Raw genomic sequence first — 16591 nt, forward strand, 5'->3', positions numbered from 1 at the left:
TATTTGAGAGAGAGAGAGAGAATGAAGGGAGGAACAGAGGGGGAGGGAGAGGGACAAGCAGACTCCACAATGAGTGGGGAGCCTGACAAGGGGCTGGATCCCAGGACCCTGAGATCATGACCTGAGCTGAAACCAAGAGTCTGACACTTAACTAACTGAGCCACCCAGCTGCCCCTATTGTGGTTTTTTAAGAGCTTTATTGAGATATAATTCACATACCGCTAAAGGCTGAAGGTTTGTGTCCCCTCAAAATTCATACTAAAATCCTAACTTTTGGGGCACCTGGGTGGCTCAGTCGTTAAGCGTCTGCCTTCGGCTTGGGTCGTGATCCCGGGGTCCTGGGATCGAGCCCCGCGTTGGGCTCCCTGCTCAGCGGGAAGCCTGCTTCTCCCTCTCCCGCTCCCCCTGCTTGTGTTCCCTCTCTCGCTGTGTCTCTCTCTGTCAAATAAATAAATAAAATCTTTAAAAAAAAAATCCTAACTTCCAAGGTGATAGTATTAGGAGGTGGGGCCTTTGGGAGAGGATTATGTCATTAGGGTGGAGCCTTCCTGAACGGGATGAGTACCCTCATAAAAGAGACTGCAGGCAGAGAGCCAGCTTGCCCCTCTGAGGACACAGTGAGAAGGCACCATCTGTGAATCAGGAAGTGGGCTCTTGCCAGACACTAAATCGACTGTCATCCTGATCTTGAACTTCCCAGCCTCCAGAACTGTGGGAAATAAATTTCTGTTGTTTATAAGCCACCCAGTTTATGGTATTTTGGTATAGCAACCTGACCACACTAGACGCATACTATATAATTTACCAATTTAAATTGTACAATTCAGTGGCTTTCGGTATTATTCAGAGATTTGTGCAACCAGCACCACGATCAATTTTAGGACGTTTTCATTACCCCACAAAGAAATCAGATACCACTTATAGACCTATAGCTTTTAATAAGAAGGCTGGAAATAGGATGTGGTTGAGATGGGTAGCCCTTGCTCTCAGACTACTTCCAGTGACGCAGAAGTTAAGATGAACCCCGAAAGGCAGCCAGGTCCCAGATGTCCCCTATTCTGGCAATCTCCTGCTGGCCTGCTCAGAATGTCCACCCAAGTCCCTCTCCTTCAACTTCCTCGGCAGGCTCCTAACCATGACTTCCTTCATTGAGGAAAGAAGGAGGGAGGAAGGGCTGCTCCTTTCTTTCCTTAGGCAACAGGGCCACTTCTACCTCCCCCAGGGAGTTGGAAAAGAGAAATGACCCCAGTGTATGGAACTGAGTCAGGGGCCTCCAGGCCAGAGGGGTGATAGTGGGGAGGACCCCAGAGCCTTTTTTCATCTGTGGTTCCAGCACTCAAACATTGAAAGCCAGGAGTTTTCTGCTCTGAAATAAGAGCAGCTTCTTGATCATTTTAGAACCTGAACCTATTGAAGAGGTTCCATTATAACACAAAGCCAAAAAAGAGACAGAGGGAGTAAGTCACTGAACACTTGTAGTTCAGAAGTGCCATCCTCACAGGTGAAGGGTGATGGCTTACAAACCTCCAGGACTCAGGACAGGACGGGGGCAGGGAGATGCTTCTGGTTTCCAGTTCTGTTCTGCAACCTTTGTCCAGCACCTGTTGTGTAGTACCAGGCACTGTGATGCACTCTAGGACACAGACAGGAATGCCCTGATGCGGTTCAGAGACTGGGAGGAAAAATGAGCGCCCACACACCTTTCTATCAAAGTGTGACAAATGTCAGGAGCGAGGGAAAAAACATACTGGTGTAGGGTTTAAGGAAAAGAAAACTACCTCAGTAGAGTGGGCTGAAGACTATATTCCTGGCAGAGGTGACACTTGAACTAAAGCCATAAAAGATAGTTAAAGTTTAGATGGTGGGAATGGGGGAAGGGCATCTCACAACAGTGAGCACAGAGATGGACAAGTAAAGGAAGGCTGGCACAATTGTCTACTCCCAAAATTCCACTCCCTTATCCTTTCTGAGGCCTTTTAGTAGGTAGATTCAAGATTGATGAGGGAGGGAAGGGGGAAATGAGCCCTCAGCAGGATCAGGAATTGGGCTGTTGGACTCAGGGACTGGAGCCTCAGTGGCAGGGCCTATGAGAGTGATGGTACATGTGTCTTGAGGGGGCAGGAACCGAAGAGCAGAGGCTGGAACTCTGGACTGTGGCAGAGCCCATATTCCCTCTGGCTGAAGTCTAAGTGATCCAACGTGGGACATCCAGAGCCTTGGATGGCACTGGTAGGGGGTCGTCCTCCTAGCTGGCTTCAAAGCCAGCCAGCCATTGGACTCACTCAGTTGGCAGGTCAGGTCAGCAGCCCAGTGACCTGGGCTTCAATGAGCTGGGAGCTCTGAGTGAGGTCCCTGAATGTTGGAGTGTGGAGCAGCTTGGCTGAGGGACAAGGAATCAAGAGGCTACATCTTTCCTCCTGAGATCAGACCACTGGGTGAAGGGTTTCCCAGGGTCTCCTGGTCTCCAGACTGGATGGAGGGTGGTCCATGCACAGCAAGAGACAGAATGAGGGATGGCTGGTTTCATGGAGTTAGTTGAGACCAAAAATTATCCTTTATGAACTCTCCAGATAGAGGAGAAACTGGTGGGCACTTTTTTTTAAAGATTTTTTTTTTTTTAAAGATTTTATTTATTTTACAGGGAGAGACACAGCGAGAGAGGGAACACAAGCAGGGGCAGAGGGAGAGGGAGAAGCAGGCTTCCCGCTGAGCAGGGAGCCCGATGCGGGGCTCGATCCCAGGACCCTGGGATCATGACCTGAGCCGAAGGCAGCCGCTTAACGACTGAGCCACCCAGGCGCCCCAAAGATTTTTTTTTTTTTTAAGTAATCTCTATACCCAACATGGGGCTACAACCCTGAAATCAAGAGCCACATGCTATATGGACAGAACCAGCCAGGTGCCCCTGGTGGGCACTTTTTGTGACTTGGACACATTGAAGCACACATTCTCAAAATGAAGTTACATTCAGACAAATGCAAAGAGACATGTAGAATTCATATTTGTAAAAACCAAAGAAGAAAAAATCCAAAGAGAAAAAAAATACCTTGCACAGGAATGATAAACATCAAATTCAACAACATGGTTACCCATGGGGTAAGAAGAAGGGGAGAGCTCAAGAAGTGGGGCTTCTTTTTTATTTGTGATATTTTGGTTCTTAAAAAATTTTGAAATAAATGTGACAAACTGTTAAGATGGACAGAGCTGGTGGTTAGGCCTAAGAGATTTAGTATATTACAGTCTACACTTTTCAGTGTGTTTGAGATATTGCATTAAAAAAAAATCGAAGAAACAGTAACTCAGGAAATCAGTTGGGGTGGGGAGTGGGCATGTCACGGTGGGGAGTGGGGTGGGGTGGGGGTGCTGGCAAGGTGTCTGAGACCTGCTGGAAGAGGGGTAGGCAGGCAGACCCAGGCTGCTGAAGCTAGCAGGGAGCATGAAAGAAGGTGCCAAGATCAAGGTCCGATCATAGTTTAAGGAAGGGCTGGGCCCAGGGGAGTCCCAGTATTCACGGAAGTGAAAGCGCGGGAGAGACATTGAGAGTGTGTGCGCAGAGGGTGTGTGCTCCCCGTAAGCCCCATAGACGTGGCAGCTCCGGGTAGGGGCCAAGCTGGGGTGGCAGGCTCTTCTTCGCAGGGCTGGCCGCCAGTCCCAGGAAGCCTTGCACCAGGCGGACAATGCACCAGGTAGACTCTTGGCTCACCCCCTCCTGCTAGGCTGCCTGACTCCCTGCAGGGACCCCAGCCCTTTCACCAGCCTGAACTTCCCTTTTTCCCCTGTACATCCGGAGCTTCTTACCCCCCTCCCTCCTCTGCCCTGGGAGCTCTGTGGCCTGGGCCCCAGAGAGCCCTAGACTTTTAACTGGGGGTGGGTATTGGGCTTTCTACATGCAAAGGGACAGTGTGGGGATGACAGTGTGACTGAGAAACTAAAGAGAGAGTGTTCTGGGTAGCCTTCCCTGGACCCCAATTGCCTTCTCTTGGGGCAGGGACAGGCTGATGGCTCAGGTTTAGGGGAGAGGCTCCACCCTGGACGGTTGGGCCCATGATGGTCCAGCGGGGCAAGGGGAGGCTAGGGAGAGAAGGTTTCTTAAGCCTGTGGTGACTTCGTCAGCTGGCTCTGATGTTTATCGTTTGGAGGATTGCTACCTTCATGGTAATCCATCCCACCCCTACTCAACAGTTAGCAGAGCAGAGACAGACAGACATTACCCCCAGCTTCTGGCTGAGACCCTGAAACAGGCTGAGGCTGGCGTGGGTTCTCTTCAATTCAGCCAGGAGTCCACACCGGGCACCCCTCCCCTCCGGGTCCAGATCCTGAGACCCGTAAGAAGATCCTATGTTATGGGATGAGGTATCCCCTTTGCTTCACCCCAAGCTTTGGGGGTTCCTGCCTCATTTTCCTTTCTCCCTCCCCCAGGGTACCACCCCTCTACCTTCTGTGTGAGTTGAGGGTAGTGGGAACCTAAGACACAATGATTCCCTTTTCCCAGGACTTGAAGAACAGCTGCTCACTGCTGAGGGGCCAGGCTGTGGGACAGCCGACAACTAGTGTGCTCAGATTCCTGACCTAGGACGTATTATCTATCGAGGAATTTTACTGGAGGCCTGGGAAGACAGAGCAGTGGGAGGGGACGGACTTGGGGGGCCACACTCTATATGCCAGACTGTAAGGAAGCCCCTCTCCATCCCTTTCTGAATGACTTTGTCTCCCTATCTCTGTTTCTTTTTTCTCTGTCTTTGTCTCTCTGCATTTATTTCATTCCTTGTTCTTTCTTTATCTCTCTCTCTTTTTTTTGTCTTCTTGGCTTTGTGTTTTTCTCTTTCTCTCTGTACCCCCCCCACACACACACCTGTCTTTTTCTTTAATTCTCTCTCTTCCTATGTGCGGGTTTTTTTTTTTTGCGGGGGGGGGTTGCTACGCATGTGTTTATCTGTATGTTTCTGGGTCTCTCCATGTCTGCACTCTGTCTCTTTCTTTCTTTGTCTATGTTTCTCTCTCCCTAAGTCTCTCTGTCTGTTTCTCTCTCCGTTCCCTTTGGGTGTCTGTCTTTCCATTTGGCTCTTTTTCTGTGTGCACATGCCCATGTCACCCTCTCTCTCTGCCCTCCTCTACCAGGCTGGCCACCATCCCTGGCCTTCTCCAGCTGTGAACGTCTCAGGGGGGCAGGAGCCCCAGAGGCAACTCCCAGAGGTGCCAGCTGGGGCCTGGGAACCACCGCAAGGGGATGGGCTGCCCCTGCTCACCGTCATTGTCACTGCCTTTGTCCTGATGGCTGTCTGTATTGTGGTGGCAGTTCACTTTGGGCCAAGACTACATCAGGGCCGTGCCACTCTCCCCACAGAGCCACCAACCCCAAAGCCGGAAGACGGCATCTACCTCATCCACTGGCGAGTGCTGGGCCCCCAGGACAGTCATGAAGATGCCCAGCGGGAGCCTCCTGTCCCTGGCTCCTGCCCTGTGCCAGATGGGCCTAGGCTCAGCATTGATGAAGTCACATGTCTGTAGGAGGGAGACTTTGAAAAGTTGGACGGACCTGGCTCAGAACAAGAAACCAGACAGAGAATTAGGGCACAAGCAAATTGGGGCCTGGACATCAGAGCTTTGGAAGAGCACACATGGACTCAGCTGGAGCTGCTCTCTCTGCAGAATATTTATAGAGAAAACGCTGATGTGGACAGAAGAAATAAAAGAAGCTTGAGGGCTTTGCCTGGAAACATGCTCCTGTGAGCATTGCTAGGGCCCAAAGCTGCCCTTACAAAGTGACTCCCTGCTTTTCAGGGACCATCAGATCCCTGACCCTCCTTTACCAAGTCCTTACCTCCTCCTCTCACCCCTAATCTCCTTTGCTTTTGGTGTCAACATGAGTCCAGCTTGCAAGATTCCCCCACCCACCCCACCCCTGTGCAGGGATCTCAGAGTCTCCCTGTAGAGGCCCTGCCCCCAAAGCCCCCAGGTCCTGTGAGGGCTAGTCAGGGAGAGCCACGGCAAAGAACCCAGGGGTCTGCTTCCTCTGGTACTCAGGAAGAGAAGGAAAATCTGTTGCCCCTCACCAATTGGAAGACATCCCTTTGGCTGTTGGAGCTTATGCCTCGTCAGCAACGTCCAAGGCCCTTGTAAAGCCCCAAGCACCAATTATAGCTCCCCACATTGCTTTTGAATGCCTCTTACTATGTTGGGGCAAGATTTTGTCTTGCCTTCCCAAGATGGGATGGGGGGAGTTTGGGGGCTCTCATTACGTCCCCTTTTCTGTGTGTACCGGCCGGTTGGAACCAGCATAAAACTTATCCCATGACATTGCCCAAATCCAGAACCTTCCAGCTGGTGGGAAAACAAGAAAGGAAGAGGAGCTCTATGCAGCTTGTCTGCGGGAAGGAAGAAGTGAGGAGAGGTTTTGTAGGGGGGGTGGGCATGGAGGTAAGATGCAGGAAGGCAGAGCTGAGCCTCTGGGTGGCTCTCTGGAAAGTCACTCTCTCCCTGACACGTCTGCACCTCACTGAGGTGCAGTCGAGAACGTAAGGATAGGCATTTATGGAGGAGTCTCTGAGTCCTTTACCCTGGGGAACACCTGAGGACAGCCGATGCACCCTGGTACTGGCCTTGGTGAGACCCTAGCACAGTCAGGAAGGCAAGGATAGCAGACGATGAAGAGGAACAGAGGTGGAGATTGTAATGTGTTCAGAGGACTGACCTGCCTCCTTCGTGAGAGGCACCTATAATGTTCATTGCTGCTCCTTCTTGCGGCCCAGCCCTGTGCCGGCCACCCAGCTCATCTGCCGACTGGTGGCTCTCAGACCGTTCACTCCCCATAAAAGCTTGGGAGGAGGAGCCACTCTTGTCCCCATGCTACAGTGGAGGATATCAAGATCCCCAGGTGGACGCGGGTGCTAAGTGGTGAAGTCACAATTTGAACCTGAGCTGTCAGACTCCACAGCCTAAGCACCAAGTTGGGGGCCGGATGGGTGGGGGAGGGCCATTTTGGAAAGGCCCTTGATTCTGCCCTGGTTTCTAGGCACAGGAATGATGGGTGTAATGTTGGAAGAGTCTCAGGCCTTGGGGGTAGAATGGCTGGGACAGCTGTGAAGAGGAGATTGTGTCCCCCTTTACTCCTTAGGCTTTGGCATCCTTGGGAGCAGTTGGTTCCTTCTGGCAAATGTGTGTCTGTCTGTTGAGCCTTTCTCCACAGTGATGCTGTACACAGAAATTCGTATTGAGCTTTTGTGATAAAAACAGAGGTGAGGGGCACCTGGCTGGCTCAGTCAATAGAGCCCACAACTCTTGATCTTGGGGTTGTGAGTTTGAGCCACATGTTGGGTGTAGAGATTACTTTAAAAAAATTTAAAACAAAACCAAACCAGAGGTGGGAGGTAGGGAATAAGTCATGCATAGAACAGAAGGAACTGGTAGAAATGGGCTGCCTGCCCTCCCAAATAGGCCACTACAACGTTGTAATGGCTCGGTTCTAACAGTGATGGCATAAGACACAGCAGGTGCCTGGCTGTGTTGTCCAAGGTCTCCCAGGGTATATCCTGTCTCCTCACACGAACCCCCCCCCCACCTCTTACCCCTTTGCAGGCTCTATCATCCAGGGACATTCATCCAGTGGCGCCTGCTCCTTTGAGTAGCCCCTTGTCCTGCATGCGGCTGTGTGCCCCTCATGGCATCAGCGTGCCTGCTCAGGCCGCTCCGTATTCCCCAAGCCTCTCACTAGAGACAAGGGCCCTGCAAGGGCATGCAGACACCATGGGGCATGCTACCCTCTATGCCCTCAGCCTGATTCCTGGGCTCTGTCCACAGTGAAACCATACCCACCACCGCACTGCCCTGTCCTAGAATAAGGAGGGGGGTCTAAGGAAGTATGTCTGTGCAAGTGGATTTGGACATTTCAGATAATAAATTTTTTTTTATAGATTTTATTTATTTATTTGAGAGAGAGAATGAGATAGAGAGACAGCACGAGAGGGAAGAGGGTCAGAGGGAGAAGCAGACTCCCTGCCGAGCAGGGAGCCCGATGCGGGACTCGATCCTGGGACTCCAGGATCATGACCTGAGCCGAAGGCAGTCGCTTAACCAACTGAGCCACCCAGGCGCCCTGGACATTTCAGATAATAAATGCCAATCACTTGTGTCAGTCAGAGTCCAGCCAGAGAAAGATGGCACACTCAAATAGGTCATCTGAGCAGTGTTGAAAAAGGGGGCTGTTTTGGGGCGCCTGGGTGGCTCAGTTGGTTGAGCATCTGATTCTTGATTTCAGCTCAGGTCATGATCTCAGGGTCAGCCTCCCCCACATACACCCATGCATGTACTCTCTGAAAAAAAAATTAAAAAAAAAAGGAGGAGCTGTTTAGAAAGGGCAGGTATAAGGAAACCACAAGTGAGAGTGAGTGCTCCAGAGGGGACATTAGCAGGAAACCAGGACCATCGCTAGGTCTCAGCAGCATGGGGAAGGGACGGGTAATGGAACCTGGGGAGAGATAACGGAGAACACGGCAGAACCATGACTTTAGGTCGGAGGTGCAGAGAGCCCACAGTGACGATGGTACTGCAGGGAAGGATCTGGGGGAATAACTACCCCAACCTCACCCCCCTCCTTCCCTCTATTCTTCTACTGGGGCTTCCCGTGGACTGAACATGACCAGAATTCAGAGAGCAAGGGAGCCTGTTGATGCCATCCCAGGGCAGAGGAGGCAGAGAGGGGTAGAGAGTCAGCCTGGAGGGTCCAATGGAAGACACACCCAACACATCCCTTAAGTTTACCTGGCATTTAGAGTTTACAAAGATGTTCCATACAGTCATAATCCTCACAAAAACCCTGTGAGGTAGGGAAGAGAGTAATTATAATCCCATTTCATAGATGATGACACTGAGGTTCAGAGAGGCAAAACAACTTGCCTAAGGTCATCTTGAGATGTTAAGTTCAAGGACCTTCTCTGAGAGGCTCCCTGTGGGAGGAAGTGGTTCTGCTGGGCATCCAGCTGCTGAAGAAAGCCCTTTAATCAACAGTCTTGTGGATCCAGAGTCTTGGGGAGCACTGGGGGTTCAGGCCAGCAAATCCTGAGCCTCAGGAGATATCCGTGCGGAGTGGGAGAGGCTGTTCCAAGCCACTGATGAGGAGCTTGGGCTCCTGGGACAGCGTGGAGGAACTGGGTACAATCGAGGTGTCCAGGCTGCCCATAGTGACCTCCCTTTCCTCCTGCCGCAAGTGCTGGAGAATCTCTTGGGACAGGGAGAAGCTGCTTCCCTCTGCAGGTTCTGGAACAAGGATGGGGAAGGTGGGGGAGGAGTGCAGTGAGGACCTCTTAGGTTCTTACTTGAACATGCCTTGAGACTTGCTGGGCAGATCCTGCAACCCACCCTCTCCCTCACCTCCCTGCATCCCTCCCCACCCCTGGCCCCTGGGGCTAGAGTTTCCTGGAATTCTGGAGCTAGAAGTGGTTTCAGAGATAACAGAATTCAACCTCCTCAGTCTTAGAGATGGTGCTCAGAGCGGGGCACAGACCTGCCGCAGAAGCTGCAGCCCCGGTCTCTTTGTCCAGAGCCTGGGGCTCTTCTGCTTCTTCTGGCAATCCCTAGATGAAGTCAGGGGCTCCTAGAGCCCATCTCTTCACTCTCCACCCAGGACCCATAGCCAGGTACCCCAGAAAGCAACTGAGTGTCCTAGGTGGAGAGGTAGGACCTCTCCCGGGGGAGGAAGGAACCGGGCTTGAATGCCTTGACCACTTGGGAAGGCCCAGGGCACGGTTGTTGCTCTAGCTACTTCTAACCCCTCGGGACACCTGCCTCTTCCTGCCTGGTAGCCTACCCAGCCCTCACCCGAGTAGACAATGAGGCGGCAGTTGTTCTGCGACTCAGGGGCATCTGCCAGGATGTCTTCCAGTATCCGGCAGAAGAGTTTGGCCTGCTCCAGCCGATCCTGCTGGCTAAAGCCAGCTCGGCCATCCTGGGACATGGCAAAAAGCGTCTGCAAGGGGGTGGCGTACTCCAGGACACAGATGCCCACCTGGAGGAGGCGAGAGGAACACAAGACTCAGCCAGGGCCAGGGCAGACAGACTCTGGGTCCTGGTGCCACTGCTAGGGCCCTGCTCCCTCAGCCTGTAGAGATGGCGTCCTGGGAGGTGGTTACCCTGCTGGGATCTATGGTGTCTGGTGGCCTTTGCTCCGAAAATCAGCACCGGGACTGTGCTAAATTTATCCTCCTCGGATCCCAGGGCAAGGCCCGCGGAGTCACCTGCCGTCAACTGCTCCTGGGGGCTGGGCTCTGGCGTTCAACCCTGGCCTGGGTTTCCCCCCACCTATGTGAGATCTTTCAGATGTTCTCACATCTTGGTCTAGGACAGCTTTATGGTCAAGTGTGTGGCTTGTCGGGTTAAAATCATCCAATTTCTTCCTGGTTCTCTGAGTCTCAGTTTCCTCATCTGTAAAGTAGGGGACATAACAGTCCTCACCCCACAGGTGGCGGCGAGGGTTAGATGAGGTGGTCAGATGAATAGCATCTGGTATGCAGTAAGGGCTCAATTAGTGTTACTGATCATTATCATCATTCAGAGCTGAAGCATGCCCAGCCGGGGAAAGTAAGGCTCAGAGAAGGGCAATGAATTTTTATCAGTGCTTGGCCAGGGGTCAGAATTCTGGTGCTCTGGGCCTGACTCCTACTTAGCAGCACCCGCCTCCCCGCACACTCACCGGTTTCCCGTTTTCCAGAAGCTCATAGACGCTGTTGGTGTAAACCCGGCCCTTGATGCCAGCACGGTCGGCACTTTGCTGGGGCAGCTGATAGAGGAAGCGAATGTTGGAGTCGGCCACACTCAGGTCATCAGGCACCCCACAGTCCAAAGGGAAGAGAATGTGCAGCCGATGGCTCCGTATGCCCCGTAGCATGTTGGTCTGCAGCTGATTGTACATGCGTATCCGGGTTGGGAGCCCTGGGGTGGAGAGACCCGAGAAGTCATTCCTACAACCCTATCTCCCACCCAACCCAGGACAGAGACCGAGGTCATTGGTTCCCTCAATGTGTAGGTGCAGGAGAACCAAGGGTCCAGTCCACTTGCACTGTGCAGGAGCCAGGAGGAGCAGAGCATTCAGGAACGCTCCCACCCCTCCCTCTACTCCCACCACCTCTCTCTCCCCTCAATTGTCCTTTGTCCAGATTTCTCTGCTCACCCCGCTCCTTCCCACCACAGCTTTAGGGCTCTGAGAGGCAGGAAGAGCCCTGGAAGGTGACATTCCCAGCAATCCTAGGTGCACAGGATCTGGCCTCTAGCTCCAGACCTGTTTCCTAGCAGAAGCTAGGTGACAAGGGCAGACAGCAATGAGATATGGGAGAACCACGGCCTTGGCCAGCAAGTCAGAAGAAATGAGACATGAGACATGGGCTCACAGTAGAGTGGTCAAGGATCCAGGCTCTGGACAGACCTAGGTTCAAATCCTGTCTCCTCCGCTCACGAAGCTGTATGACTTGGAGAAGTCACTTCACCTCTTAGAACCACAATTTTCTTATATCTCTAAAACAGGGATGATGATTATCCCTTGCCCACAGGGTATGAATTAAAAGCGAAAATGCGCACGAAGGGCACAGAACATAGAATCATATTCATTGGAAGAATTCATGGTTAACCTGAAAGAAGTCACTTAGTGGCTCTAAGTGCCATATTCCTCCCTGAAAACCAGGCATAATAACATCCTTCATGCCTACAGAATTGCTTTGCAAATCAAATGATTCCCGAGGAATAAAAATGCTTTGAAAAATACAGCAGGTTCTAGAAATGCAAGTTTTATGTCTTATTGTCTGTCATGAAGATCTAGAAATAGGGGCATAGAGAATGGCTCACCTGGCAGGATCAGCCGCAGGTACCCAATGTAATATGACCATGCCAGCCCATGGGCCACGTTGAAGTTCCTTTTTTCACAGACTGCAGAGACCTCAGCTGGGGCTAGGGCCTGTAGACAGCAGGGTGGGCCTGGGGAGCCTCCATGAAGGATAATCAGGGCCCTCCTCCTCAAGAAGTTTTCCCAACCAGTTCCAGCTTGCTCCCTTCTCTGACATTGACCTCCCGTTGTAGGACATTAGAGGCTCTACTCTAAGGGCCGACCTCTAAACTCATCCCACTCCTGATACCGAGCTCAGAGTAGGACACACGAGCTGCCGCCTCCACTTGGCTACACCCTCCGCCTCCCTCTGTGTCTTACCTGGAGCTCCAGGAGGATGTTCAGTGCCTGCGAGAGGCCCAAGAGCGCAAGCGTCCAAAGGAAGGGCCGGCCAGCTGGGTTTGGGAGGGAGCCATAGAAATAGCAGGACAGCAGCAGCAGGGCCCCACAGCGAATGGGGCAGCCCAGGCAAGCGCGCATAGCCCTCCAGGAGCTGCCCTGGTACCTGCAGGGGACAGTCAAGCTCCGGACTCTGGCCCAGCTCCTCCTGAGAGATTCAAGGAGGGGCAGGCCTGGGGGTCAAGAGAGTAAGACATGTGGGGTGCCCAGTTGCCATGGGTAATGGAGTCACCTGGAATGGAGGTGGCACAGCTCCTCAGTCAGATGGCAGACCCCCTTGAAGAGCAGTCCCAGCTGCAGGGAGGCCAGGTGGAGCACCAGCCATTGGAGAATGTGTTCTGGTGGCTCCCCCAGCCCCCAAAGGGCTGCCAGGCAGACGGCGAACAGGACAAAGGCTGCCTTCTGGGCCCTGGTCCCCCTGGGCCGCGGGATGGATGGGTGCAGGCTAGAGTGGGGCATCTGTGGGTACCAAGAAACCCATTGCTGTTATCTATCCTCTCCCTCTCCTACCGCTTCGGGACAGCTCTCTTTCTTCCTGGTGCCCAGCCAAAGTCAGAGGCTGGAGATGCCTCTAGGGGACAGGCTGGGCATATAGCATCCCAGGGCTCCTGTCCGGGAGAGATTTGTTGAAAAGGGAGCAGGGGGAGAAGTGCATGCGCCCACACATCTCCAGCCTACCCAACCCCAGGAAGACCACAGGTGTAGAGAAGAAAGAAGGCAGTGACTGTCCCAGACCCAGACCTGAAAATGTCCTGTGAGGTGCCACCCACCTAGGGACTGTTGGGAACCTGGGCTTCCCTCTCCCCCGAATCCACCCCAGGGAAGACCTTAGTCAGCAAAGGTGACACCACAGTCTGCGGGTGCAGGCAGGGCAGACCCATCTCTGGGTCTCCGGGGGCCTCAGCCTTGGAGCCGATGCTCCACTCTCCTGATCTACCTACCTTCTACCTCTGAGACTGCAGGTTGTTTCTGGAAGATGACAGGGAGAGAAGGTCTAGTGCAATGGCTCCCAGGGACCGAGGCCAGCCTCTCTGGCTAAGGCCTGAAAACAAAACGTTAAAAAACAGTCTAAACTTTCTCCACAACATTCCAGCCCTGGCATTTCACCAGACCACAGCTTAGGAGAGGAGGGTATTTCCTGCTCCCCGGGAAGGGAGGAAGGGCCCTGATGAGCTATGCCCCAGTCTTGGTATGGGGAGGGCAGCTTGAGGAGGCCCTCATTCTGTTGCCCTTTGCTCCCCCTCACTGTCCCCTGCGGCCACAACCCTGAACACCTCAAACCGCAACGATCGAACAGGCTCTTCAACACCCAGGCAGGACTCCACACACTCCCAGACAAAGGCAGAACACACACCACACCACACTGACCTGCCTGATTTTTATTCTGATTTCGAGACGCAGATCCTCTTTTTCTGAAGACTGTGGTATCAGGAAGGAGGAAGGAGAATGAAAGTTATTTCCTGTAACAGCAGCCTTTTGGGTAAAAGGCTTTGTAGTAGCAGAGAGCATTCAGGGGAGAGGGGGTTTGGCTTGCCCCAGGAAGTAGCCACGCCTCTGACTTCTCAGACAGAACCCGGTGATTCTAGCCAAAAAAGCAGTCTTGGGGCACCTCACCATCAATCATCATCATAAAGTGTTTACTATGTTCCAGATATGATGCTAAGTATTACACACAGTATGTTACTTAATCCACTGAGCCACTCTGGAAGATAGATATACTATTATTCCCCATTTTACAGGGGACCCATCTGAGGCTCAGTGCGGTGAATGGCTTGCTCTATGCCTTCCCTGCTCCGGAAGGGGTAGGAGGTACTAGGACCAAGTTTCACGCCTACGCGTTCTCCTGGGGTGGCCGGGAGTGTCTCTGAATGCTCTCCGGCAAACTGAGAAGCTGATTTGATTTGAGGACGGGGCAGGCCTAGAGGGGGGATTGCGGTGGCTCCCACAGGGCAGCAGCAGTTCATTCCGGCCCAGGTCAGAGAGTCTTCGCCTGGACCCTTCCCCACATCACAACCAGAAATAAGGTGGGTGACACACGCATTCATAGATGACACTGGTCTCCCAGGAACAAGGCTTCCTGAAAATTCTTGTTTGTGAAAATCACTTCCTATAAATGGGGGAAGCCCCTACAACTTCTCTTCCCTACAAGTGGCTCACAGAGGAACCCCCTGAGGTGAGCAAGGGCTCAGCCACATCAAAACCAAAGAAAATCAAGGGTGCCCAAAAGAAGGCCTGAGTAGAGTCCTCCCAGCTCCAAGAGCCAGCTGTGCCAAGTAGCCGAGGGCCTCCAGGCTACGGAGGACCCACTCCCCCAGGGGGCCCCGCGGTTGCCTGCTCTGCGGCTCTACACTGGTCATTGTTTCCCCCAAACGTGTTCTTCATCCCATCCCTTCCTTCAGCCCATCTCCCTAAAATAGAAGTTCCTCTATTTTTAAGGGCAGGTTGGCCCTGTGCCTCAGAAGCCTTAAAAAACACACCTGTCATCACGGACCTAGCAATCCACTTCCAGGAACACTTCGTCAAGAAATAATCAGACAAGGGGTGACTGGGTGGCTCAGTCAGTTAAGCATCTGACTTCGGCTCAGGTCATGATCCCATAGCCCTGGGATCGGGCCCTGCATCGGCCTCCCTGCTCGGTGGGGAGCCTGCTTCTCCCTTTCCTGCTGCCCTTGCTCATGCTCTCTCTCTCTTTCTGTCAAATAAATAAATACAATCTTAAAAAAAAAGAAGAAGAAATAATCAGACAAGGGCATAAAAATGCCTATTTTTCAGATGTTCGTAGCAGTATTGTTTACACCAGAGAAAAACTGAAAGTTATCTAAATGCCCAACAATGAGGGCTTGTTAACTAAATTGTAATTCATCTTACCGTAGAAGGTTGCGTAGGCACCAAAAATGATAAGATAATTTTGTATTAATGACCTTTTTTTTTTTAAGATTTGTTTATTTTAGGGGGAGGAGGGGCAGAGGGAGAGGGAGGGAGAGAATCTCCAGCAGACTCCCCCCCACCCCCAGGGCAGAGCCCAACATGGGGCTCAATCCCACAACCCTGAGATCATGACCCGAGCCAAAACCAAGAGTCGGACGCCCAACCAACTGAGCCACCCAGGCACCCCTGTATTTATTGACTCTTAAACATGCCTTTTATACATTTCTTACTGGAAAAAAAGCAGCATACAAGACAGTATAATTGCATTTTAAGAAATATATCTTGCATGAAAAAACATCTGGAAGCACATATGTCAAAATGCCAACAATGATTATGCAGTAGGAATGTAGGTGGTTTTGGGGCGCCTGGGTGGCTCAGTCGTTAAGCGTCTACCTTCGGCTCAGGTCATGATCCCAGGGTCCTGGGATCGAGCCCCGCATCGGGCTCCCTGCTCGACGGGAAGCCTGCTTCTCCCTCTCCCACTCCCCAAGCTTGTGTTCCCTCTCTCGCTGTGTCTCTCTCTCTGTCAAATAAATAAATAAATAAAATCTTTAAAAAAAAAATAAAAGGAGGGCACCTGGGTGGCTCAGTTGGTTGGGCGACTGCCTTCAGCTCGGGTCATGATCCTGGAGTCCCGGGATCGAGTCCCATGTCGGGCTCCCTGCTCGGTGGGGAGTCTGCTTCTCCCTCTGACCCTCTTCCCTCTTGTGCTCTTTCTCTCTCATTCTGTCTCTCTCAAATAAATAAATAAAATCTTTAATAAAAAAAATAAAAGGAATGTAGGTGATTTTTAGCATATTTTTCTGTGTTTGCTCATTATGTTTTCTCGGGTTTCTTTTCCCAAGATTGAACACGTATTGTTTGTTTCATGCTTAGAGTATGCCGTGAAAAGAAAAAAATCCCAGCATCACCTCAGGGCCGAGGGGTACGATTGCTGGTGAATATGTCAGGCCAGGCCCCATTGTCATGACACCCCCAGCGGGGGCACGGGCAGCAGGCATTACGCGACCGCACCAGGAATTAACTACAGATGTGGCGAGGGCTTCAGAGAACGCACGTCTGTTGCTGTTCTGAGGGGAGCCTGGAATACCCAAGTCTAGGCTTTCCTGAGGAAATGCCTTTTTAGCTGAGTTTGGAAGGAGCAAGGCAAGGGTGTTGGAGAGGAGGCCAGGTGTAGAACCTTCTGACAGAGCATCACGTGTAAAAGGGTGAGAAGGAGTTGAGTCCGTGGAGGAACAGAGAAATGGCAGGTGCTGCGGGAGCGTCTGAGCATGTTGGGGTTCTGTAACAGATTCTTAGGGCTGCTCTACAGAAGCCTAGAAATGTGGTGGCTTAAAACAACAGAAATTTATTAAACAGAAATTGACTCACAGCTCTGGAAGCAAGAAGTCTGCAGTC

The 16591-nt window shown here is 52.1% G+C and overlaps 2 protein-coding genes across 2 annotated transcripts; one reads left to right on the top strand and one right to left on the bottom strand.

The window, feature by feature from the left end:
- Positions 1–3437: 3437 nt before the first annotated feature.
- SMIM33 (small integral membrane protein 33) lies at positions 3438–7909 on the top strand. The gene is made up of 2 exons (XM_028103496.2): positions 3438–3686; positions 5119–7909. The coding sequence occupies exons 1-2, from the start codon at positions 3678–3680 to the stop codon at positions 5506–5508; spliced, it is 399 nt and encodes a 132-aa protein (XP_027959297.1). The 5' UTR covers positions 3438–3677; the 3' UTR covers positions 5509–7909.
- Positions 7910–8747: 838 nt separating this feature from the next.
- STING1 (stimulator of interferon response cGAMP interactor 1) lies at positions 8748–13296 on the bottom strand. Its single transcript, XM_028103491.2, has 7 exons — positions 13207–13296; positions 12498–12724; positions 12188–12371; positions 11830–11938; positions 10685–10923; positions 9814–10000; positions 8748–9252 (listed from the first exon to the last, which is right to left on the bottom strand). Exons 2-7 carry the CDS (start codon positions 12722–12724, stop codon positions 9062–9064), a joined length of 1137 nt encoding a protein of 378 aa, XP_027959292.1. The 5' UTR covers positions 13207–13296; the 3' UTR covers positions 8748–9061.
- Between the last annotated feature and the right edge of the window lie 3295 nt (positions 13297–16591).

This window comes from Eumetopias jubatus, unplaced genomic scaffold, assembly GCF_037043125.1.
Source record: "Eumetopias jubatus isolate StellerSeaLion01/CBP00866 unplaced genomic scaffold, mEumJub1_p1.0 scaffold_5, whole genome shotgun sequence".
In the NCBI taxonomy this organism is placed as follows: domain Eukaryota; kingdom Metazoa; phylum Chordata; class Mammalia; order Carnivora; family Otariidae; genus Eumetopias; species Eumetopias jubatus.